This window comes from Rhipicephalus sanguineus, chromosome 3 (assembly GCF_013339695.2).
Source record: "Rhipicephalus sanguineus isolate Rsan-2018 chromosome 3, BIME_Rsan_1.4, whole genome shotgun sequence".
Lineage (NCBI taxonomy): Eukaryota > Metazoa > Arthropoda > Arachnida > Ixodida > Ixodidae > Rhipicephalus > Rhipicephalus sanguineus.
In genome coordinates, this window is record NC_051178.1 from 114,094,281 (window position 1) to 114,120,481 (window position 26,201).

The window sequence follows — 26,201 nt, forward strand, 5'->3', positions numbered from 1 at the left end:
GATAACAGAATAGTATGATGATAATTCAGTTCTCCTTCTCTTTAGTTATGGTGTAATTTGCATTCAAAGGAAAAACAAATGTGCAATGCTAGTTACGCTTGCCAGAGGCTGATAGTGGCTGTAGAAGTAACCAAAGCTTAACATTGCATATATGTTCCTCTCAAAATGGACACCGGTGCCTGTGCAGGAGTCCAAAACTTCCGTCTTTGTTTTTTTTTTTAAGCGTAAGCTTACGCCAGGATAGCCCCTATTAATTCGAAAGGATGGTTACAGAGTATCGATGTCGCATTCTGCTTCGCGTTCAGTGTAATGTCGCGTTTTGTGCAGCTGTTTTGTTGCAGTACAGCTGCTTTTTCCACTTTTCCTTTCGTACGTTACTCCGTGTCGATGACCCCCGGAATATGACGGTCCGCAGGTGTGCCTCGCAGTATCAGTAAAGCAAAGCCAATGGAAAACGAATTCAACCGTTACGGAATGCGCTCGCCTTTTCTTGTTTATGAGCGCATCGTACTCGTCATCTGAGAGTGTTGCTTTTGCAGACATCATTTTTGTTTACGAAATATTTATCTCTAATACTGGTTAAGCATCGCAGTGTGATAAAGTAGACGTTTCTCCACTGTTTCGAGGTACACGCATTCTTTACAGCCTGTTAATGACATCAAATCCTCATGTGTTATCCTACCAACTTTTTCTTTCAGTGACACCATTGACACCTTTCTTCACCATTGACAAGGGTTTTTATAATGGGCATGCAATATATTTATCGTGCACGAGGGTGATCACTTTTCTGTAGCAGAGGCACTTTTTGAACCAACTAGAGACTGACTGCTTCAACCACCGGCAGGGACTCTTTCTCTCCATTTCGACGCGCCGTTTCTTTTCGGTAACCCTCAAATGTACCACGACATGTGTCAATGAGCGAAGAAAGACAGCGCGTGTTTCTTTATTTATTTAGACAAATTTTTAAACATTTGCACATTTGACGTGAATTCAGGTACACTTTCTTTCACCAAGAATGGTGACACATGGGACACACACGAGAGGAAAATAAGGATGTGAAAAATCACAGAAGCAACGTGCTCTTCACAGAGGCTCTGCTAATCTCGCGTGCAGAACAAGCACGGCAACGGCAATGGCAAAATCTTGAAGAAATATCATGAGCAGATGCGCGGCGGCGCACAAAAACCACCATCCCGGCCAGTTCTCGCTTGAAAACAGCGATATTATAGCGGAGGTACAAACTAACAAGAAATTAGAAAAGGAGCCAGTGTTACTCTTTTCGGTGAGTCTTCAAAAAGACAGGCTAACTCGCTTTAGGGTTCCACGACTCTCTTACGAGAGTATAATGATCTCCAAAGAGAGTCCTGTCAACTTCTACGTATGTTCCGTGTCCCGCGCAGTTTTATTTCAGTTTCAATGTCGTACCAACAAGCCCCCCCCCCCCCCCCGACCCCACCCCCAACGCACATTACTACAAAGAGAGTTCACGCGTCTCTTTGAGCGAGTCTTATACACGGGAAGTCAGTACTCACAAAAAAGGAGTAAGAGGGCTCTTCTTTTAAGGCGAAAGCCTTAAATGCCTCATCGAACGCAAAATCTGACCATTGGCGTCCCGCGGCTTCGGAGACGAGTGATGCGAAAAATCATCATCATCACGTGATGACGTCACAGATCGCCAACATTTGTGACGTCGTTATAACATCGTAATGGCGTCACTGTGACGTCACGTGGCGTAACGTCACATGATGACGTCATCACATGATATCGTAACTTGGTCGAAGGTGGTCCGATCACGGAGGCAAGGCAAAACCAGGTGAGGTGCCTCATATCTTGGAGGCAGTGCAAAACGGCGTTCGGAGCAGAAAGCTTTCGAAGGGTGGCGCGGCAGGATCAATACATCGAGTGAGGAGAAAAAGAAGATGGCTTGCGCCTCCGAGCCGTCTTAATTAGTTTTTTTTTTTTTTTCTCAGAGTGTACTACTGGAGAGCTTGGCGCACCTATCGCGTGAGAGATCTAAGCACGATCCAGTGCACACTGGCGCGTGCGCTGATGCCTAACAGGGGAATAGTGGACGCTGGAATCGAGCGCACGCTGACATGCATTCTCGGACACTGCAGCCGTGCTGCCCCGCACAGGACGACCGAGTGAGGGCTTCGAGGAGCAGGCCGGAAATGAGACCGGTGCTCCCTCGCTGCTCTCGTCAAGCGTGTCCCTCCTTTCACAACAGCTGGGCTCACTGAAATGTCCGGAAATTGACTGCGTATGGCTGATCGACCAAAATGTCGTGACGCTCAGCGCAGGTGTCAAAAATCCGCCGTGGCCAGCGAGGTGTTCTCGCTTGACGATACGCTTGCAGATATGTGAGAACTATGGCATACGTAAAGACCGAACATCGTGCCAAGTCAGTTAATGCGGTAATATTGTTCGCATGATTGTCTGGGAAAGAACCTTGGTTAGCGCACGCTATATCTACAGCACTGATACTATTTTAGTATAATAATGTTACACGTTCATTGTGTACCAATGAGCCCATTTCGGCGCCCTTACTGTTGTCTCACGTTCTGTCTGACGCAAATGGGAAAGTCCGCACTATTGCCTCATGTACTGCTTAGTTTCGTGCGCTGACGGTGTACTTTACTGAAGCCGCTCATTGCAACTGCGGGCGATGTAGCGGGCAACCTTAGCGAACCGAACCTGACCTGCACCATAACATTTCCGACGTAGCTGATCAAACCGACAATGACAGCGCTGCTTTTTGCAATTTTCGAGAGAGAGAGAGAGAGAGAAAGGGCAGAGGAAGGCAGGGAGGTTAATCAGAAGTTTTTATCCGGTATGCTACCCTGCACTGGGGTTGGGGAATAGGGGGTTGAAAGCGAGAGAGAGAAAATAAATAATAAGGAAAAAAAATCACAGCATATCCACGGAGTGAATGATGATGAGTGGGCGAAGCTGCGGAGGTTCATCGGTAAACCGTGAATCTTCCGTGAATTCTGCCCAGTACATCATCACCGACGTGAGATCGGGCGCGTTTATACTAAAGGTTCGATGAGTTATGACGACTTGCAGCTCACTTTAATTTTACATGTACGCTGTGAATTTTTATTGTTTAGAAAACCATTGCTTTAGAAAACATCTGGCGTCTTTCGTTAAGCAGCTGGCGTCTTTTCGTTTTGCTTTAGAAACATCTGGCGTTCTTTCCTTTTGCTTTTACGAAGCATCTGGCGTCTTTTGTTGGTTTATTTCATCAATCAACGGCGTTTTGAACAAAAATTTTATTGTTTAATCACGCACAGGAGAAATCTCACCAGGCACTACCTTGGAGCTAAAGAATGGCTGCTAATGGGAATGAGAGACAGAAGAAGTCGGCTTTTAGCTAACGCTGCGAATTTTTTATTGTTCAACAACGCACAGGAAAAATCTCCCACCGGCACCACCTTGGAGGTCAAAGCGTAAGACTGGTTACGCACTACGACTACGACTACGAGGGACGAACGGGTGCCGCCTTAAGGAGCTTCGCCCCTAAAACAAGACAATCACAACCACACACACACGAGAGCGTTCCGCCCAGAAGCGCTCTGACAGGCCAGTGGATCGCAGGAAGGCTAGTAGTGAACATTATAGTACACTCTACCGGCTATCTCACAGTTTTTTTCACATCAGAACCGCTGTCCTCGATGATCATAGCTGCCGCCTTGCTTCCGATCATCATAGCTGCTGCTTGGGTAGTGCCGCTGACAATATCAGGCATCACGGATGCGTCGGCCACCCGTAGACCAGTGATGTTGCCTCGGACCCTGAATGAACAGGTGGTGACACGGAGGAGACATTGTACACTTCAGTGGATAGAGCTTCTAGAAATTGCGTGGACTGCGGGTATGCCCTTTTGTATACATGTTGCCACACGGTAACGCAGTCCACGTAATTTCGAGAAGCAATATATGAAAAATACAAAATATGGATTACGTCATACATGATGTAATCTAGTCTTTTTTTTTATTTTACAATCTTTATTCGCTCTGCCTCTCATTTTTCTACAATGCCCGCGGGGCCTTCAGTGTCAAAGTTTTGTTTTTCCATGTGTTCATTCTGCTGCCTCCTATAAACTTGTATGATTTTCACGTTGCTAATTATGCCTAATTTAGGAGACCTAATGCATCCTGAATTTTTGTTTTCTCTTCACTCAGCCGCCTGTATCAGATGCTTGTGTATTTCGGCAACAGATTGTACTTATTCGAAGAATTCCCCACTAGCCCCTTCTTTTAACTAGCATTTCCAGTCCAGTGAATGATCGAGCTTTCAGCATTTAGCATAGGCATATGCAATCGTTGATGTCAAATGAAGTTGATTAGATTTTACTTGAATACTTGGGGTGTTCCTATACTCAGGTCCCCTGACGTCCAAGGCCCGTATTCTCAAAAGGCGACAATCGCAAAAGTATCGCCTTTGGTGCGCGCTGATTGGCTATTGAGCAAACCGGAAAAGTTAGGGCGCCATCTGGTATTTCCGCCGACGTCAATTTTGCGTCATGGTGCTCGACGGTGCTCTCGACATATTTGCAATAAACGAAGACACCATTAACCGTCGGTTGGTGGTGAAGTCTAGCATTTCAGTGACATACGCGGTAGCTTCTAGTATTCAATCCTCGGTGGATATATGCAGCATTTTTTACGCTGAAGCTTACATCGAGCATCACCTTGGGGTGTTATCAGCACTCGTTCTTTGCCAGCGCGTGTTTTTCGTGGTTTGAACGTCCCAGGAACATAAACCGTGCGTTGCTCGCGTAGCTTATCGCGAGCCGGCAACATGTTGAGATCTTGAGACGATGTCGCTGCGGCAGCACGCTACAGCTGAACTCTCCGAGTACGCCGTGTTAAACTCTCAACGAAAATACATTTCACGCAAAGTTGCATTCTTTAAATATTATATTGTGCATTAAATAATCGAACAAAAGAACGTTGAAAGCACTTTCAACACGTCTTATATTTCAAGTAGCCACAGCCAAGCCGGCCAAGCCTGGTCACTGCGTAGAAGCAGCAGCACACGCTCGAAAACGCCGCACTCGGGTTGCTATGCGCTCGTACGGTGCGCTCACTCCTGTGTTGTGAGACATTCGTCCTACCAACGGCCAGTTGCAACAATGACGTCACAGGCAAGTGTTTTTTTTACTTATTGAACGCATCAAATTCTACGTCACCAAACGCGATACTATCGCCTTTTGCGATCGTTTGAGAATACGGGCAAAAGAGCTCTGAGCAGGTACGTCCTCTGAGCCAGTTCACTTATTTTCGTACTCTTTCTTTTGAATGTGCGTATGTGCGTTTCTAAAAAACCAGAGACTGAAATAATGCCAATCTCAAAGCACCGTGAATAACATAGGATAACAGGTCTTTTCTACAACCAACTTCGGCTTCATGTTTTATTGCGATAACAATTATATGGACACACTCGGCGGGTTTTGCCGTCGCCGTCGCTGTCATGTTCCGTATAAATTCGAAGTTAACATCGCCCCGCGCATCGTAAGTTCTACGCACTAGTACAGGCGCCCGAGCGATGTGCATGAACGCGCGGCTGAATCAGATATGAAACATGCGGCCATCTCCTTCGCAGATCGACACATAGGCCCGCGTGCGAAGCCTACCGTCGGTGGCTACTCAAGCAGAAGCCAAACGCCCCGCCCGTCTTTCATCGAGGGAAGGAGCGGGAATAGGTGCAGGTGGGGAGGGAGGGGGAAGCGTAGCTCGAGCAGGAACGGTGAACTTTGATCATAACGGCGTGGTCGCGAGAGCTGTAACGCTCGCGCTCGCTATCTTTCCAGACATCAATGTCCTCGTATAGGCAACATACATCAGGACACCCGCTTCACTCCCTGGAGCGACCGTATTTGCTCAAATCAGTGCTTTGTAGAGTTCTGCACGTTCAGGTCCAAAAGAGCTTCAATCCTTACCTTGTATAACGTTCCAATTCGTGGCTATCGCGTTCATTGCTTCAGCCTTGCGGCGAAACTCAGATTTTTTTTTAGTTACGCTGTAGCTTGTCATGGCTCAAAAGATGATCATGTGGTAGCAGCACGTTGTGGCGTTTCGGCTCTCGGCTTATCTGCTTCTATTCGTCAAGGAGACTCATGTCGCCAGCTCGCAACGCAGAAGAAAACACAGCTTGCTGGAGCGAGCGTCAATATGCCGCAGTTTGCTGCAGCCCCATGATCACCTTCTGGTTCATGACGTAAAGATACAGTGAATGCTACGAAAATGTAACCGATACTGACTGTGGAAAAGCTGTAGTACTAAATTATTAAGTGCGTGTGAGGCTTAAGACTTCGAAGAATAGACTGTTGGTCGAGTTGGTAATTCATGATGAATGAAAATAGCGCGAAAAAACGTAGGACGAGACAAAGAAGGCTACAGCACAAGCGCTTCGTAGATTGTTGGTACTCCTTTAGGGCTCTTTTGCTCAGGAATGTGTTTTCTAGGCTAACCCTTTTTGTGCGAGAAATCATTACATTTAATTTATTGATCCTATCGATAGCTTGCACGTGACGTCCTGGGCGCAGGTTAATAAAGTACCGGTACTCCACGGCGGCTATGACGACGTCAAGCCAGCATACTTAAGTGGCGTTAAAGCTGCTTCAATGGGAGAAAGACGCCACTGGCACGTTTTTGGCCTCTATGCACACATACAAAAGAACTAACATGCGATGTACGTACCGATAACATTAACGTGAGATCACAAACATCGTGTCCCGCTACGTTGGTACTACAACATGGTGGTTTCAGTGACGTCAGTGCAAGGCATCTAAAGCGACTGCCTTCGCAACAAAACAAGCAGAGGCTGCTGAAACCCATGTGGCTTCTTTCGAGCATGGTCCTGGCATACCTGAGGCGTTCGTCCACGACGGCGTTTGGATGCGAGCCCATAGGTGCAGAACAGCAAATATGCCACCCAGGATTCGCCAAGTGCCGGAATAGGCACTCGATGTATTCCATGCTCCACTGCGGTCCCGCCTCGGCACAAGGAGGGAAGGTGACGTCCCACGGCTTCGCACCGATTCCCCTCATGGCGTCCGTGTTTAGAATCTGGTCTATGAAGATTTTTGTGCCTGCGACAAGGAGCGGGTATATTTGTTAAATAAAGGTAATTCACTTCATCTCGAAGGCATTTTTGATTGCACAAACTTGCTCTGTACTAAACGCCTATGACCCATATACGCATTACTATGAGCCACATCTCTGCAGTTTGTGTTAATCTGAGAATCTGTGTCGCCCTCGGAATCTCGTTCCGCTGGCCTTCAAATAAGGTGAAGATTATTGAAACCATACTAGCGACGCCCTGATATATGCAAAAGCCCTTGAAAGCCTTCCTTATTTTCTCTACGACATTTGGACATCAGCCGGACTCTAAAATAGCTCTCGCTCGTGAGAGTACAGGTCTGAATACGCCATGAGTGCTGCCATATGGGCGCTCGTGTCAGTTGTTCTTTTTTCTTTCTTCATTCTTTGCCGGCCCCATTTCCCTCTCCACCGCTACAGCATGATAGGGTAGCAAATCAGATGCAACCCGGCTAACCACCCTGGCTTGCATCTGCCATTCTGTTCCTTTCTCCTTCAAAGAGCGTATGTCGTTAACCAGCTGGGGTGCAGCTTTGCCGTTCGTCGTCAAAACCTAGCAAAAAAGAACGACGAATTCAATGCGTACTTCAGCTCGGGCCCAACTACTAGTTCTCGCAAATTATGGAACAATTGCTCTTTCGAGATCTTGTTTGTTCAGTTCATTTACTAGCGCTTTTCGATGATTTACCCTTTTCCTATTACAACTGCAAGCTACGATTGAGAGCCTGCAGCTAGTACAGAATCTATTGTTTGTGGGATAATTGCTCACGTTCAGTGCTGCTATTGTATAATTCCTTGGCTCATTCAATAGACTTCACAGAGTGCGATGTTGTCCCGTCCAACAAGGTAAGAAACCCTTCGTTTGCCTTTTAGAAAGCAGGTCACAACGAAAATTGTTGATAAAATCACTTGAATGTGTTTGACACTTGCGTCTGCATTTTCAATGCCTCAAATATTAAAAGGAACCAACCAATGGCGCTCGAAATGCGTTCAAATACGCTATCAGAGACAGCTCAGAACAACTTGCCTTCAGCGGCAACTCTGACGTCTTGAGGGTGCTCCATCAAGCGTAAGTCGATGTCTGGTTGCTCGTTGGGATCCGTGGAACGCAATGTGATGCGACCCCGGGACTCCGGCCGGACGTTGATTACCGCCAGTCTAAAACCGGGAACATTATCTCTCGGAGCCAAGTAGCTATCGTAAGCCTGCGCATCAGCAATGCAGAGCTCTGTGTCTTGCACAGGCGTAGCATGCGAGCTTTTACGACCTCTTACAAGAGTCACGAGGTCATGGTAAATTGGAACAATCCGTGGTAATAAACTTCGAGAGGGTTTCAACTTGGGCTTGTTGGTGCTTCATCTTGATGTGGACTGTTGAGCGCAAAAAACAGGGACACAAGAAAGGGTGTGTCTATCTGTGTTCCTTCTTGTGTCCCCTTTTTTTTGCGCAACAGTCCACGTCACATGGTAATAAAGCACCTTCACAATTTCCTATTCAAAACAAAGACAATCCAGCGTACTGATACTAATATCTCTCAGAACCCGCACGTATCAGTGAACCAAGCAACTCGTTAAAAAATTGATATGCTTATCCTATATTTGCACAGTTAATGAAACAGACAGACAATTAAGCCAGGGAAAGCATTGGGGACATAAGGCACGTTAACAGCAATAAGCTGGTATGCTCGGGCTACATAGTATGTATGCTGTGCTAAAATCAAGAGCATGAAAAGGAGACCAAGGCAGAGAGACACAGCTGAACATATCTTTAAGAGCCTCTGCATATATATATATATATATATATATATATATATATATATATATATATATATATATATATATATATATATATATATATATATATATATATATGTATATATATATATATATATATATATATATATATATATATATATATATATATATACATATATATATATATATATGTATATATATATAATATATATATATATATATATAATATATATATATATATATATATATATATATATATATATATATATAATATATCGATCTAACGAAGTGATGACGCTCGCATTAATTCGTTAAATCAGGCAGTTCGCGAAATCGAGAAAGTGGTTTTTCGTCTCTTCGCTCTTCGACATCTAAGTTGTAACATAGCGGCAGGCAAAAGCTATAGGCCATTGTTCTTGCCACGAATCTACTCCTACGCACGTGAAAGGTCTGCGAGTGCGGACCGAGGGTGGCCCCCACGTGGACCCTCTCATGTCACCCGAACATCGGGGGCAGCATGCACAGGCGGTGTACGCCAGAAAGACGGTTACGCGAAGCAATGAAGGGCGAGCGATATGCCGATGCGCGGAGGACGAATGAAGTGATTGTGCGAGCGGGTCGAGACAAAGAGCTGCAAGAAGGTCAGTACCATGGAATCACGAAACCAACGACCACCACCCTTAGCACTATGCGGTTCGTAAGAGCGCTACCGACCTCCGAGTCCTTTGTTCATGCATGGGCGCGGCGTGCAGCCTCCTCAATCTAAAACTATAGGGCAGTGAGGGCGCTTAGACCGAGCTGTGTGAACACGCTAGAGAGTATTCAAGCTCAAGGATTGCGAACATGCTTGGGCCTACCACGCTGCACGTCAACGAATGGAACCATCGCGGAAGCTCGGGCTTGTCCCATCAGTGTATACATGCGCTGCGAGCCACTTCGAGTGCATCTTCGCCTCTTGACCCGACACAGGCAGCACCCGCTATCAGCACTCCGTGCCACCCACCCAAACTGCAGCTTTTCAAGAGCAATATCACGGCACGAAAACGTTCTACCATCAAGGTTTTCTTCCCCGAGATTTCCTGGAACACCGCCGTGGGTCCTGCCTAAACCGCATGTTAGCCTTGTGATTCCTGGGATTACGAAGAAGTCCCTAGTTTCACCAATTGGCCTCAAGCAACTGACCCTACATCACATTTATACAGCGTACGACGGCACCATGCACGTGTACACCGATGGATCTACCACGCTATGTACCTCTGCTGCAGCCTTTGTCATCCCACAAATGGTTATAGCTCGACGGTACAAAATAGACCACAAGACCACATCAACTGCCGCAGAGCTTGTTGCTATCCGGGAGGCAATAAGATTAATTTCTGGAGAGCAACCTCGTACATGGACAATATTCTGCGATGCGAAACCCGCTTTGCAAACCATTAATTGCGTCATGAGACAAGGTCCATACTATATTTTAGCCATAGAAATTATGGAGCTTCTTCACGTTGCTTCAACAAATGGCCACCTCGTCACCTTCCAATGGATTCCTGCCCACTGCGGCATAATGGGAAACGAAGACGCAGACGCAGAAGCTAAAGGAGCCTTGACCAGTGGCCCTGAAGTGCGCACTGCGTTTTCACGACCAGACACGAACGCCCTGCTTCGGTACGTAATGCGTGACCTCACACTTGAGCACTGGACGAAACCGGAGCGACGACACCGGCGATTACACAAATGGGACCCCGAAATGAGGTTCTGTATGCCTCGTAAATTAAAACGACACAACACAAGTATGATTCACCGAATTCGTCTCGGTGTGGCCTTCACAAGACGTTATGCACATATCATCGGCCGCAGTGACACCGGTCCCAACTGTGATCACTGTCAAGTGCCAGAAACACTTGAGCACATATTTTGTACCTGCCCAGCATACGCACGCGAACGACAAAAACTGATTTCCTCGACTGAAGGAGTGCATAATAGGCCATTAACTGATGAGGTTGTGTTGGGCCCATGGCCTGACGCCAACAGCACAACTGTGGTCATAAGAGCGGTTGCAGCTTTCCTACAAGCCACTGGACTGGATGCGCGGCTATAGCACTGCACCACCTAGACGGGACTGTACATACTCACCTCTCTTACTTACCATCGTCATCCATCATTCTTTTTTCTCCCCTTTCCCCACCCCCGGTGTAGAGTAGCAGGCTAGAGCATAATATCGCTCAGGCCGACCTCTCTGCCTTTCTACAAATAAACCTCTCTCTCTCTCTCTCTAGACGTTTTAGAGCGATAGGGTTGAAGCATACGCTAGAAGCAAAAGCTGTCCCTGTTAAATTGGAAGGTAATCACCGTTACTTAATTTAATTATTTATGGAAGAACTTCATTAAATCGGGTTCGGAGGCCGAGCTAGTTCGTTAATTCGGGTTCGTGATAATACTGAGCCCTACGAGATTTTGCTGGGGCATCCTAATTTCTGCGTTAGATCGGGAACGTCCTAAAATCGGGTTTCGTTAGATATATATTAAACTGTATACATATACTGAGCGATATTTCCTGCCTAGATAGAGAGGGAGAGACGAAGAAGAAAGGCAAGGATGTTAACCAAGATTGGCTCGGTTGGCTACTCTACACGTGGGGGGGGAGGGGGAAGGGGGAATAATAGACAAGGTAGAGAGGCAGAAGAAGAGAAAGAAAAAAAATCACAGCATATCCACGGAGTGAATGATGATGAGTGGGCGAAGCTGCGGAGGTTCATCGGTAAACCGTGAATCTTCCGTGAATTCTGCCCAGTACATCATCACCGACGTGAGATCGGGCGCGTTTATACTAAAGGTTCGATGAGTTATGACGACTTGCAGCGCACTTTAATTTTACATGTACGCTGTGAATTTTCATTGTTTAGAAAACCATTGCTTAGAAAACATCTGGCGTCTTTCGTTAAGCAGCTGGCGTCTTTTCGTTTTGCTTTAGAAACATCTCGCGTTCTTCCGTTTTGCTTTTACAAAACATCTGGCGTCTTTCGTTGGTTTATTTCATCAATCAACGGCGTTTTGAACAAAATTTTTATTGTTTAACCACGCACAGGAGAAATCTCACCAGGCACTACCTTGGAAGTAAACAATGGCTGCTAATGGGAATGACAGACAGAAGAAGTCGGCTTTTAGGTAACACTTACACTTCTACTTCTACTAACGTTTCCTACTGCAACATGCCAATGGCTGCTAATGGGGAATGAGAGACAGAAGAATTCGGCTTTTAGTTAACGCGCACGCTGCGAATTTTTTATTGTTCAACAACGCACAGGAAAAATCTCTCACCGGCACCACCTTGGAGGTCAAGATCTGGTACTAGCGTTACGACTGGTTACGCACTACTACAACTACGAGGGACGAACGGGTGCCGCCTTAAGGAGCTTCGCCCCTAAAATGTGGTTGATCCCTCCGTCATAGAAATCGGAATAACACGAAAGTAAAGCGTGCCCTTACAGAAGTAACTGAATGTCACGTCACTGTACATTGATATAAGAGAGTTTGCACAATCTATATTGACGTCTGGCAGCTATAGCACCGTTTAACGTGGATGCACCCACTTTGACGACGGGTGCTACATCTCCATCCTGACGACTAACGTCCATGTTAAATGATTAAACAAAACCTTGTGGTAGCTGTAGTAGTTAACGGTGAAAGCGTATTCAGAGAACGAGGTGTGATAGCCAGAAGAGCGTCGCTTATTGGACGCAGAACTTGGTCGCCATCACGCGGCGTGTTAAAATGTGATTCAACATCACGGCCGGACTAGAAGGAAACGCAAAGCGCGTCGTGCCGCCACCCGGCCGCGATGTTTCTTGGGGCGAGCGCGTGAGCGGGGAATGCGGTGTTACAGCCAGGTGAGGCAGGCGCGCATCGCAGAGCTATTTTAGGGGCGAAGCTTCTTAAGGCGGCACCCGTTCGTCCCTCGTAGTAGTAGTAGTGCGTAACCAGTCGTAACGCTAGTACCAGATCTTGACCTCCAAGGTGGTGCCGGTGGGAGATTTTTCCTGTGCGTTGTTGAACAATAAAAAATTCGCAGCGTGCGCGTTAACTAAAAGCCGAATTCTTCTGTCTCTCATTCCCCATTAGCAGCCATTGGCATGTTCCAGTAGGAAACGTTAGTAGAAGTACAAGTGTAAGTGTTAGCTAAAAGCCGACTTCTTCTGTCTCTCGTTCCCATTAGCAGCCATTGTTTACCTCCAAGGTAGTGCCTGGTGAGATTTCTCCTGTGCGTGATTAAACAATAAAAATTTTGTTCAAAACGCCGTTGATTGATGAAAGAAACCAACGAAAGACGCCAGATGTTTTCTAAAGGCAAAACGAAAGAACGCCAGATGTTTCTAAAGCAAAACGAAAAGACGCCAGCTGCTTAACGAAAGACACCAGATGTTTTCTAAAGCAATGGTTTTCTAAACAATGAAAATTCACAGCGTACATGTAAAATTAAAGTGAGCTGCAAGTCGTCATAACTCTTATCGAACCTTTAGTATAAACGCGCCCGATCTCACGTCGGTGATGATGTACTGGGCAGAATTCACGGAAGATTCACGGTTTACCGATGAACCTCCGCAGCTTCGCCCACTCATCATCATTCACTCCGTGGATAGGCTGTGATTTTTTGGTTTGGATTAGCGGGATGCTATGAGTGAGGCCGACGCTTTTACGACGCTTGCGCTAAGATTGCCATTTCGCGGTGTGTTAAGGCATTGACAAAATTTTGAACTTCTATTGAAAACGCGCCGAATGGAACGGACGTGTAACGTGTTGCAGAGGTTAATCACGGAGACCACAGTAATGACGAATTACTTTACTTTACCGCTCCCAGAGGGCAACACCACTCCGCCGACCGGGAGGGTGGTAGATATAAAGGCGCGTTTATAAAGCCTCTAGAGCCTGTGACCGTGGCGCAGTGGATAGCGTGCACGGCATCTGTTGTTGCAGTCCGAGCCGTCGTGGGTTGGATCCCAATGACGGAACTTTTTTTCTTTGCCATCTGATCGTGTAAATTTTTTCGACGTCATTTCCGTGACGGAAATATGTCACTGAAGTCTTGGTGGACCCCGGCATAAAACACTTTCCTGTTAGAAATAGGAAATGAACAGTTTGTGAGAACACACAACACGAACTCGCGCTGGTTGTTCAGAGACGCTCGTGAAGTCCGGTCGCCTTCAGATAGCCCAGTAGATAGCCTGCCTAGCAATCACATATGGGCATAGGTTGTGATATCCGGAGATACATAAACAAGTGAATCACTTCGTTTCCACGTCTTTTTTAATGATGCTCGAGCTCTTTCTTTTTGAAGGCCATGGATGTACTGACGTATGCGTCCTCCACTGCTTCGCATTCAGGTTATCCCTTTCTGCCTCAACATGGTCGCGCTTATGGAGCTGCCGTTTTTTGCAAAATAACGCATTTATCGATCACAGAGGTGCAACTGCATATTTCACTGTATAACTTGAAGACCCTTAGTACTCAATGCACTGAAAGAAGTCGCAATCACTTGCCTCTGGTTACCGCTTAGCCCTATAGACACCGAGTAATAACGAATAACGGGTCTCACTGTGTGTTACGGGCTGAAAGGAAAATCCAACTCACCTCCGGTAGCATGCCTATGTTGAGCAGTTCGGTTCTTGCTAATTGGCTGGCAGGTTGACTCGAAAGTAGAATCAACATAACGTTAGGAGGTTCAGGACTTGTTGCATTCCGAGTGCTGAGAAAGTGCAACACCTCCACTGCCGACGGTATTGATATTGTTCCTGGCGGGCACAAACCACAAACCCAAAAGAGAACGAGAGCAAAGATAAAGACCATCGACAAAGCTTATTCTTACACGGCATTGGGTTGTCAATGCTTGAATAGCAAAGCCGAGTTTACAATGCGTATTCGCGTTTGCTTGCTGCAGTACACTTGTAAGGACGCTGAAGGGAAAAGCGATCTTTTTATCAGTAAATTACTCTTTCACAATTATAAAATCACCACCACTGCGGCGAGAAGAAGCTTGGTGAGCGAGAAATCACGCGAAAAGAAAATGATGGGTGGCGACGGCACCTTGAGATTTCCGTACCAAATGCCGTGACGTCATAAATTTTGACGGCGTACTACGCAGTTCGCAATCAGTAAAAATGAGGTACATTGTCTTCCGAGGAGGTTGTATACTTAACAAAACAAGTCTAAGGAAACTTTGTCGAGGCAATGTGGCCAAGATAATGAAAGATACACTTCGAAAAATTCGTGACGTCGCACGCGGAGCTTTCCGCAAGAAGTTTGATAATGAAACTTTGACCTTGATTTTATTTCTAATAATAAACTTATGATGGTGGTGAAATTAACGACGTTAGAGTTCCCAGAGTGCAACTCGTTAATCTAAACCATTGTTCCACTTGGCGTCACTTTAACGTCAGTCGATATCTGTATTAATGTGGGCTCACCTGTTCTGTTTTGCTCGTACTGCGCAATGTCTTCTAGGCTAAATAACGGTATGCCAGCTTGCTGATCCGTAATGACGGGCACTGCCGTAAAGAAGAGCACATGGTCCTGTATGCTGCGCCCCACTGGGAGATCAGAGACCACTGGTATCTGCGCGGTATCCAATCAATACCAGATTTAATGTGCAAGAATATCTTTCTAAAACGATTTTAGTGCTCCTATCTCGATCATTTTGATCCGAAAAAGCTTTTTCTTTCCTTCATAATTTAGTCTTTCTATTTTTACATATTTTAAACACATTTTAAAAGAATCATTAATACAGAAAGATGGGTAATAGCCAAAACACTGACAGAGGACAATATGTTTATTACAAACTCATTCGCTGCAGCAAGTATACCTATTTGTAGCCGGCTTGAATATTTCTGATTTTCTGTCCCCAAACAAGGTAAGGTGGGACAAAAGCCCGTAATTCTCTGTACGCTGCACCTGATTTGCTGCATCCATGTAATTGTTGTGTGAAGAAGCTTAAGTAAGCAGCGGCTAAAAATGATTCAATCCGAAACCACGCTCTGCTTCCAGTTTCAGCCTTGAAGAAGACAAGTCCGCTTGTCGAAATGTCGGCCGCAGCACCCGCCCGCTGTTTACAAATTTTTTCATCAATTCGACATGGCAGGTATAGAACGAAAACCAGTGGGACGTAAGCCTCGTACCTAAGAATTTCTAGCCATTCAAGTAACAACGAAATTATCATTATCTTTTCGCTGTTGCTGACATGTGACATGCATGACTCAAGGGGATTCCCCAACTTTCACCCTCTTGCTGTTTTTCTTTCTTCCACTGATGCGTTCCCGCTTTGCTCATCCAATCCGGTGCGTCAGCTTATCTCAATACCATCTCTAACGAATAAAACAGTGCTAAAACGAGGACAAGCAAAGGAACGACAGGCACGGGCGCTGGCGAGCGAGAAAACGTGCGAAAGTGCTTGTAATCTTGTGCTTGTAAAGCGCTAGATTGCCGCAAAAGTGCTTGTAGTTCATATTTTGATACGACAGAAATTTCGCATCGGCATGGAGATCAGCGCACAAGGGGAATCATGCAGGCGTTTTACATTTCACTGGAAGGTGACAAGTGCATCAGTCAGCCTTCGGTAGCCTTATCCCAGGTAGAAGTATCATACCTAAGTGATGGTTTGCGTTATGTTTATGTTTAATCTGCCACTTTTTGTTACCTTGTGCAAGCGAAATTGGTGTGTGTTATGGTGCTTTCTGTTATGGTGCTTTCTATGGTGTGTGTTATGGTGCTATTTATTCTGTTTCGATTCGAAATAAAATTTTAGTTGCGAGTCAGCGTCTGTGTCTGTCGTTTCTTTCTTAGTCCTTGTTTTTTTTCACGCTGTTTATTCGTTCAAGAACACCAACTTGCCCATTTAACCGTTCTGATATCTCAGTACCCACCACAGTCCGTCCTTCACTCCTTCCTTAGAGCGAACGTTACTTCCTATCCAACTTTTACCTACTCTACGTCGTACTCGCCTCGCCATCCCTTGGTCTAGGTTAGCTAACCAGCTGCAACATTGTTGTCATTTTTTTCTTTCCGCTTTCCCTCTGTGTTTCTCAATTTGAGGGGGCGTAATACACCACATGGGTGCCCGAGGTTGGTTGTGTGCACAAGAATGTTGGACTACATCATAGATGATTAGTGAAAATAACGGTGTATCACTCACCACTGAATCGGAATAAGCTTTGCGTCAAGATTATGCCATCTCAGCGCGATATCTGAGCAGTCGGAGGTAAGCAAATGCCGGTAATTCCAGCTCGAAATCACCCTACATCCGCGACTCCTTCACAATTCAGGCGCAAATATAATGACAGTCCTACGCCGCTTTCTTTTTCTTCCTTTCGCATCCCATCAGTTGTCGAAGCGGTGCACCGCTAATGTCATCAGCGTTGGCCAGTGATCAGTAGTGGACGGTGAGAAAAGGAGGGGATAGTCTAAAAGGAACGCTTATCCCAAAAGTAATCGCTTCTCTTCTGCATCGCCATACCTTGAGCCGTTCGAGGTCCTTCCTAGGACCCACTCCGGACAACAGCAGGATTTGGGCACTTCCTATCGTTCCTGCCGAAAGGATCACCTCTCGTCCGGCAGACACGTTACGTGACTGTCCGAATCTGGTGAACGTCACTCCTACTGCGCGGCTGCCTTCGAAGTTCACCTGCCGAAATACAGACACGGCAACAACAGCTCGTTGTTTCGTTATTGTGCACTGTGCACCACTGGAATATTATCCGTGGAAACCAAGCAATGCGGTGGTTTTCTTGTCTTTTCTTATACAGAGAAAGCCTTAGATGACTCATCAAACACGAAAAGTTACCGTCGGCGTCAACACGAGTGGTGCAAACAATCATCATCACATGATGACGTCATCATGACGTAACTGTGACGTCACATAGCGTGACGTCATTACATAACATAGCCGCTTGGTCAAAGCTGTTTCGATCCCGGAAGCACTGCAAAGTCCCGTGAAGTGCAGAAAGCTTCCAATGCTTCCGGTTCCGGAGGCAGCGAGAAACCCCGTCAGTCAGTTGAGAAAGAAGGGGTGAGGGGGGAATCAACTGAGAAGGAAAAGAAGATGGCTTTCGCCTTCGAGTCGTGTTAGGCAAATGCATATAAGGCATCATGTGACCTTTTTTTCAGAGAAGACGGAACCGCATTCACGTGAAAGTCGATTATTTACGTGGAATACAAAACGCCTGATACCTGAAGCTTGTTGCGTCAACACCCATGCTCCTATATTACATTAGAAATGCTGTTGCTCCCCTGTCACAGGAATCGGTATAACACGACAGCAAAATGTGCCTTCAAAGAAGCAGTTGAATGTTTATTGTACATCTAGAAGGACATAAACATCGCTATGAGTATTTGACCGGTATGGAACCGTTTGACATGCATGCACCCAAGTTGACGACTTGTGGTACATCTACATCCCTACGACTAACCTCGATGACCACGACCAACACCCGTGGCATGATCGTTTATCACGTCATCTGCATCATGCAAGAAATTTGATCGATGACCACCTCGTTTTTCTCGCGCGGCGTCGCGTTGGCGAACGGCGTCCTGCTAGCAGATCGCATCGGCGAGCGTACGACCATAATTATGGCAGCCTGTGGGGTTGCAACGCGATAAGCTTAGTGGTAGCTCGAGCAGTAAACGCGCGAAGGCGTTCCGCATCCAGCTGGTGCAGGTGGAAGCTGCAATACGCAGGCGTAAAGGCGTCACACGCTAATACTGTATATGCAAAATGCAAAGCACGTAACGGCGTCGTTACTGAATCAAATCATCGCGTACACGACGTTCCACCAACATCAGCACACTCTAGATGCGCTAAAACTACCGCAACACTCTTGTAGCGGCGCTCGTTAATCACATGCCCTCCGAGATTTGGCGCTCCGAGTCCCGTAGGCCATGGTTGTAATGCAGTCATTTGCTACACCGCTCCTGAATGGCGGCACCGCCCCTGCCAACCAAGAGTGCAGTGAGAGGGGGCAGGTGTGAGCGATATGATGCGTTTGTGGAGCGCCGCGCGCGTGTACCGGTAGCGCAGTGTGTACTGGGTACATCTCGTCGCGGACCAAGAGCTGTGGGTTCGATTCCCACACAGCGGAGTTTTTTTACGTGCGTAGCACTTTAGGGGCCGGCTTGTCGCCCGTCCGTAGATCTCATGTGTCGTTTCCACGCTCACTATCAAGTGGTCAATACAAGCCTAAAACGAGACTAGCGATCCTCAAAGCCAAGTTAAAATAAGTGAACAAGTTCTAAAATAATATAATTAGGAGAAATTACCGAAAAGTGACCGCAATTATTAGCATAAAATCGCGAAGAACGTTTCGGAAACATACGGCTGTCAGCGCGCCGCGCCTGAGAAGGCGCCACCGCCTCGCAAAGCTCGCGGTTGCTCCTCCTTACCGGCGCTTCTGCGGAGACTTCGTCGCTACATCTGAAGAGGAAAACAACCTGATGGAACTCGCTACACACGACACGTATCTAAACTGCCGTAACGAGCAGGAAGTCGATGAAGCGCAGCAAAAAGGAGAGCGCATGTCGCACAGAGAGTTTTCTAATATCCCTAACAAGATTCATCTTGTTCCGGGGAAACCCTACAGGCTTATCTCATATATTGACGTCATCGACAAAATGGCAAACGCAGCAGTGGAAACTCTACGAATGGGAATCGCTGGGTGCCCCTGCTACGCACTTCCTCCGTTTTCACGGTAGTGGAGCTGCATTTAGCGCAGGATTTAGAAGTGCACCAGTCGCTACAGAAGTTTTTTTTTTGTTTGGAATCTGTTCGTGTTGATGTCTGGCGTCATTTCCGTCACGGAAATGACGTCTATGAAGTCTTAGTGGACCCGGCAATAAAACACTGTCTCATTAAAGATCACCCAGAGGGTGGCGGTTGTGGGAGGGGGTCGGTAGTGTGCCTCGATGTGTGCGCCCCCCTTAGGGTGTTGCCATTCTTTGAAGGGGCTGATGCCGCCACGACGCCATTTTTTGGCCCGCGTCTCGTGCCTCTCAGCGCAGCTGCCGTAGAGGGGTGAGACGCCGGTAAGAAGCCGTGGGCTAAAATATGGCAGCCGCGCCGCAGTAGACGCTGCAGATGTCCTCAACCTGGACAAAACGCGCAACAAAACGCGCATCAAGGCACCCTAGGGGTCGGAATATCCATAGTCCCTGCGCTGTACTCCGGGTCCACTCGCAGGAACATGTGCAGCGCGATTCCCCTGCATTATACATATAAAAATTGCGGTGACAGTAAAAAAGTGCTATCCTGTAACGAACGAACATTCATGCACAGTGAAACACAAAAGATAAGCAGCGGCTAAGCTGACACATCCTTCCTAAACCTTGCTACGAAGTTTGGCATCTGCGAGCTTGCATATCTCTGACAGGTTTCATTGTGGAGTCTTATGTGTCAAATTTGGTTCTGGTTTTGTTAAGGAAGTGTTGTTAAAAGTACATCGTCTGACTTAATACATGCTTTGGTGTTTCATTGTATACTCTGCTGGTTGCTAATAATTAGAGTTATGTGTGATTATGATGCTGAAATAAACATTTATTTTTCCGAAACAGTGTTTCGGAGAAGTCAAAATAAGTAGCCCAGTTCGCATTCCCTGATAAAAATGCCGATGATTTCGCAAGTTTTTTTTTTAAATTCCAGCTATATATTCGCAGCTTGTTCGCGCACCCCCCGCAAACCCACCCCCCTTCGTTCTTGCCGCGCTGTGCAGCATCCTTACATAGGCTCCTTTGGGTATACGTCGGGTGTTCTGTGCGGTAATTGGCGCTAGCGGAGCGCAATATTACATGGTGCACTTCGTGCATTTCGGCCCCCGATTACGTGTCAGACATACCTTTGTTACCTGGCTGATGAGTGCCACGTCAAGGTTTTTCCGTGCTCTAATTACGGAATCTATGAACGCCTTGCTCGCGCTGAATCGTTCGCCATTCTTCATGTTGGTCTGAGGACGAGAGCAGCCTGCATGAAAAAGCGATTTGCATATGTCAAAAGTGAAGTAATAAAAGCCAATGTCGTGTCATCATTCAACGTCCAATGCTGCAAAAGTTATACCATTATGCCTGCAGCGTATGTCCTTTCTTGTTTTCGTTGTTTGGAATTCTTTTTATACGAGAAGTCTTTTTTTTTTACCTCGCCACGGTGGTCTAGTGGTGACGGTGCTCGAATGATGACCCGAAGGTCGCGGGATCGAATCCAGACCGCGACTGCCGCATTACACCTCCATCGAAATGCTAGTGGGCCGTGTACTTAGATTTAGGAGCGCGTTAAAGAGCACCAGATAGTAAATATTTCCGGAGCCCTCCACTACGGCGTCCCTTTTAATAATGTCGTAGTTTTGGGACTTGAAACCCCAAGGATTATTAATATTGAGAAGTTTTCTTGCAGATCTTCACATTTGATTGCCGGTTCTGTATTCGCTGTATTAGCATTATCACACGACATTTTGTCACGTGTATATTACTGAATTTGCCTATTGCGAGGTCATGACTGTGGGACCATAAGGTGTGTATATCCTGTACGACAAAACGTGGGCAATAAAAAAAAAACCTGGAGGACGCCAGGCCTGCGCGGAACACGCAGCACAGTCGCAGCGAGATCTCGAAGAGCGGTCTTTCTGGAGACCGTTTTACTCTCTGTTGGGGCAACTACAAGTACTTCGAGGAAGTATTTAGACGCCTAAGCACCACCATAAGAAAGAACAGACACAAGAAAAGCTCCTTTCTTGTGCTTCTGCAGTCTTCTGGTGGTGCTTGGGCGTCTAAATTTTCCCACAAAGTTGTGTACTAACTCTTGCAAGGTACCCAGTACGCCATAAATCATCATACTTTTTGAGAAGTAGGGAGGAACCCACTATTCGTAATTCTGCGGAGAAGCGTGGTACCCGCGACACACCTGTAAGGCATTATGTGCACTTTGTTGATACTGTGGCTGATGACGATGAAGAATTATGGTTGAGCCTTTAGTAATAGGTTGGAAGCATTCAATGACCCACTCGTTACGCAAGTTTCATTTTGTGACACCTGGTTGGTACGCGATTCACATTGTTTGACGCCTGGTTGTTATTTTACTCTTCTACCACTTTATATCACACAAGTTAACGTGATTCCTTCCCTGACATGAAGGCTGTATAGGGTCTTTTTGCGTAGGAGTTTCAAGCACCGGCTTGGCTCAGTGGCAGGTTACTCGGGTGCCACGCATAGGGCCCTGGTTAGAATCCCATTATATATTGGGTATTTTTTTTCTCATTCGTTTTTTGTTCTTATTCCGCGCGAAAACGGTTCCGGACACCGGCGGCGGCGGACAACCGCGGCAGCAAAAACGTCGTTGTTGTGATCTCATAACAGCTTTCGCTGTAGAATGCTCACTCTCATACTCAACCACTCTAAAGCTTCAGTACAAGATTTCGTAGCCATGATAGCAACTGTTCGAGAACTCACCGAACTGCGAAGGTCCGTTGTAATCGACGTAGCCGTAGCCAGACTGGCTGCACGCCTCCAGGTAAACGTCGCTGAGCGGTGTGCTTGTGTTGGCGTAGTCGACCGGGACCTCACCGCCAGCTCCATGGTACTCTGCACCGATTATCAAGCGTGAGCAGGTTTACCGATTTGCAAGCGATTAGCACCAATTAGCAAGCGTGAGTAGGATGAGCAAACAGGAGCGGCAAGCGTGAACGTGTATAGCGTGAGTGTCTATTGACTCCGGTTGTTATCACCTAGCCAATCTGTTCTTCGAGCTACATTGAGCTGGACTGTCACACATCGCGTGCCACTCTGTGTTTATGAAAACTTGCTGTATATTCTTAGAGTCTGTCATTGGTGAGAATCGCGTCCGCAGGCACACATTTTGCTATTCATATTTCCTCTCAGAAGCGCTACTACGTATCTAGCTACGTAGTGCCTGCAGCTGGTGTCGGGCGTCGGTAAAGCTTAATTTATGGGGAACAAGAAGAATGCGTCATGTAGCTCAGTCCCTTCATGCTTGAAATGGTCGACTACCGTTATAAATGCAGTCATACTAAATGTTCCGAAGCAACCTTTCATGCGGCATTGTCAAATGAAGATAGCAATAAAGCATCGCCCCGAACACGCACTCCCGGTATGTGGAAAGTTACGGCGTCTTCGAAGCCATCACATTTCTTGTCGGCGCCGTGTCGCGCACGTTATTGTGAAAATACTCAACAACTTCGTAGTAGACTCCGTAGATGCTTTGTGTGAACCATTCTTATTTTTCTCCACAGCAGTACGTAAGCGCAATCGAGTTCATCGTATGAGCTGCGTTATTTTGAGCAGCTGCCTAGACGTCACGTAACTGAAATTACAACCGATAATTCGAGTTCCTGCTGTAGGACTAGTGAGGATAATGATTGAGCGCCACGCACATCTATGATTTAAAAAATCATGTTGTGGTAAAGATGTTCGTTCTGCGATATCTAGTGCACCTCACTGAAACAAAAGATAGCTTCATGTCGCTTCATTTCACCGAACTGGAGCTCGCGACAAGACACCACTGGACGATTGTTTTAAAACATATTTCGCTGCTTACCTAAAAGCAATCAGGCCGCGTCAAGCTATCGAATAAGTGGGACTTATCAGACCACTTGGCTTGACAACGATATGACAACGTTGACTAGAATTTAATAAAAGCATATCCGAAAATGAAATACGTGAACACCTGTAATTGATATAATTGCTGATAAAACGGTGCTAGTATTAATATTTTATCCATACGAACGTTTGTGGGCGGTATACCGCACAATGTTCGTAGTTATCCATTAATCTCTTTAAGCACTGGCTCCTAGATGTCTCGTTTGCTGTTTATAATGTCTCTAAAAGTCTGCCATGCATCGCCCTGGCATCGACAGGCCAACAGTATACGGTATACGCTGATGTGACGCGCTGTAGTGTTGGCTGCTACGTATTACTCGATTGCTGAAATCGAATAGGATGATATCTAGCAAAAGAGAGCCATTTCAAGCTGGTATCTTGACGAGTCTATGTTAGCAATATGTCAGCTAAGGAACATTAAGTTTACCACCACAGCAAGAACGTCTAGGGCACAAGTAGGGTAAAATGTAACTACTAACGACTGGATAGCGCATGCGACTTAGAGAAAAAAAAGGAAAAAAAAACATGTTTCGGTAAGTGACACTTTGGTGATATAATTGGAGTAAGAGGACTGCAAGGACACTGTCCCTTCAGGCATCATGTTTACCCAAATTACTGTATAAGAGCCGAGATAGTGAACGGCACTACGCAATCGAGGTGCGTAGATTTATATATTATTTTTGCTGAGCTGACTGAATCACTTACCTCCTAGTGGGCCCACGCGATAGTCCTCTATATCTTTGAAGTGCGGCAACACGTCCTCGTATGCCCAGCCCTTGGCTCCGTACTTCTGCGCCCAGCGGTCGTAGTCGAGCCTGTCGCCTCGCACGTACAACATGTAGTTCAGCACGCTGGTTCCGCCGAGCACTTTGCCTCTCGGCAAGGGGCATCGCTGTGCCGGCATGGGATGAGCAATGTCAGTCGTAAACCCAGACGATATTGCATAGCATACTACCTCAAGCAGGTAGTAAAAAAAAAAAAAAAAACATAAGAATCATAATCGACATAACGGTGAATAAAAATAATGGAATGTTAATCTCACGGCATTATGATATTACTGCCCGACGAATGAGTCCATTGGCGTAGCCGAGGTGTGAGGGGAGGTTGAAATCTCTCAAATGTTTCAATTTTGTATTTGTGGATATTGACGCATACATACAAACTCACGCACAAACATACATAAAGGGTGGTTGATCCCTCCCTTCCTCCCCCCCACCCCCTTGAAAAAAACTTCTGGCTATTCCCTCGAAGGAGTCAATGTGCTGCAGGTGGTATCAACGTAATAGAACAATAAGAAACTCGTATATCCAGCGCAGTTTAGAAGCATAAATTACTCGAAGATTGGTCTGGTTAAGAAGGTACCGCAGCAATATATAGTTGTTACATGGAACGAGGGCAACCTTGCCGCTTTCATATAGATAGGTTACAAGGACGAGAGATATGCACGTTATGCTTGTCGAGGTACGAATGTTGCTGTGAGAAACGTACATATAGAATTACGCAAAGTACATAAATTCATTTCAGCTTTCACTTTCCCTTATAGTGCAGCGACAAGTACTCGTTCTGGAGAATTGACCAGTGGGCGAATCAGGCCCGTAGCCAGGAATTTTTTTCGGGGGGGGGGGGGGGGGCACTTGCTGAAAACCTTGACTATTTGAGAAAAACGCCTATTTTCATGATTTGGTGTTTCATAATGGTGTTTCCATGATGACACATGAAACACCATGTGCCATCAAAATTTCGGGGGGGGGGGAGTCCCCTGCCCCCCCCCCTGGCTACGGGCCTGGGGTGAATACCCAGCTGCAAAAACCCAGTTACCAGGAAGGAAAAAGGACAGTCGATGCGTATTTCATAGCAATCGATCATAACACAAAAGTGAAAGGTGTCTTCACAGAAGTAGCTGCTTTTTTATTTGACGTTAACAAATGCAAGAGAAATACAAGAGTGTAACTTTGCACACTGTGCAATTTAATACAGTTGTCTATCGTTTTTTTATTGTTTATTTTTAAAGCACCACCGAAATGCTTGAAAAAAAATTAGGGAGAGGCGAAGCATGTAGTGAAGGGTGTTTCAGCTCCACTAACGTGAAACCTGTGGAGGGGCGAAGCATACAGTGTGCGCCGGTGTTTACCACAGCAAGATCACTACTAATGGTCAATGACAGACAGAAGAACGATGAGACACAGACACCCGCAGTACAGTTTTTAGTGAACGGGCACGCTGCGAGTCTTTATTGTTCAACCACGCACAAGAGAAATATCCCATCAGCACTACCTTGCAGGTCAAGACCTAGTGCCTATGTATACGGAGTGGCCGGTGAACAGTTGTGCAGCGGGAGCAGTCGGTTTTCTCCATCAAGAAACCCTCTAGCAGACGCTGCCTGCGTCGGCGTTGTCTCTCGCGGGCGAAGGCGCGTTCTCGTTCCTTGCGAGCTGGTAGTTCAGCGTTCATCACAGAAAGAGCGTTTCCATTGTTTCGCTCTCTCTCGCCACAAGGCGAGCGCTGAGGCGGTGGCGCCCTCTCTTGCGCTCAAGCAGATGGACAGGACACGACGATGCACGCCGACACGCCGAGACCCTAAGGTGCTCCACCCCTAAAACTCGGTTTGGCTGTGCACGTTGTCTGTAAAGTCTAGCTCGGAGTCCTCGTATCCTGAAGCATTCTCATCGCGTAGTTTGCCGAAATTTATAAGTAGACAATATTCTCATTT

At 46.4% G+C, this 26,201-nt stretch overlaps 1 protein-coding gene across 1 annotated transcript in view; it reads right to left on the reverse strand.

Moving 5' to 3' along the window:
• Positions 1-3,613: 3,613 nt before the first annotated feature.
• The window catches only part of LOC119385771 (glucose dehydrogenase [FAD, quinone]), a 34,111-nt gene continuing 11,523 nt past the window's right edge, over positions 3,614-26,201 (reverse strand). The window contains exons 3-10 of the mRNA XM_049414104.1: positions 24,197-24,383; positions 22,325-22,456; positions 20,722-20,846; positions 17,355-17,522; positions 15,313-15,460; positions 8,134-8,340; positions 6,874-7,096; positions 3,614-3,794 (exon numbers count right to left, since the gene is read on the reverse strand). Coding sequence (XP_049270061.1) covers positions 3,635-3,794; positions 6,874-7,096; positions 8,134-8,340; positions 15,313-15,460; positions 17,355-17,522; positions 20,722-20,846; positions 22,325-22,456; positions 24,197-24,383 — 1,350 coding nt within the window. The 3' untranslated portion in view covers positions 3,614-3,634. The remainder of the gene's footprint in view (positions 3,795-6,873; positions 7,097-8,133; positions 8,341-15,312; positions 15,461-17,354; positions 17,523-20,721; positions 20,847-22,324; positions 22,457-24,196; positions 24,384-26,201) is intronic.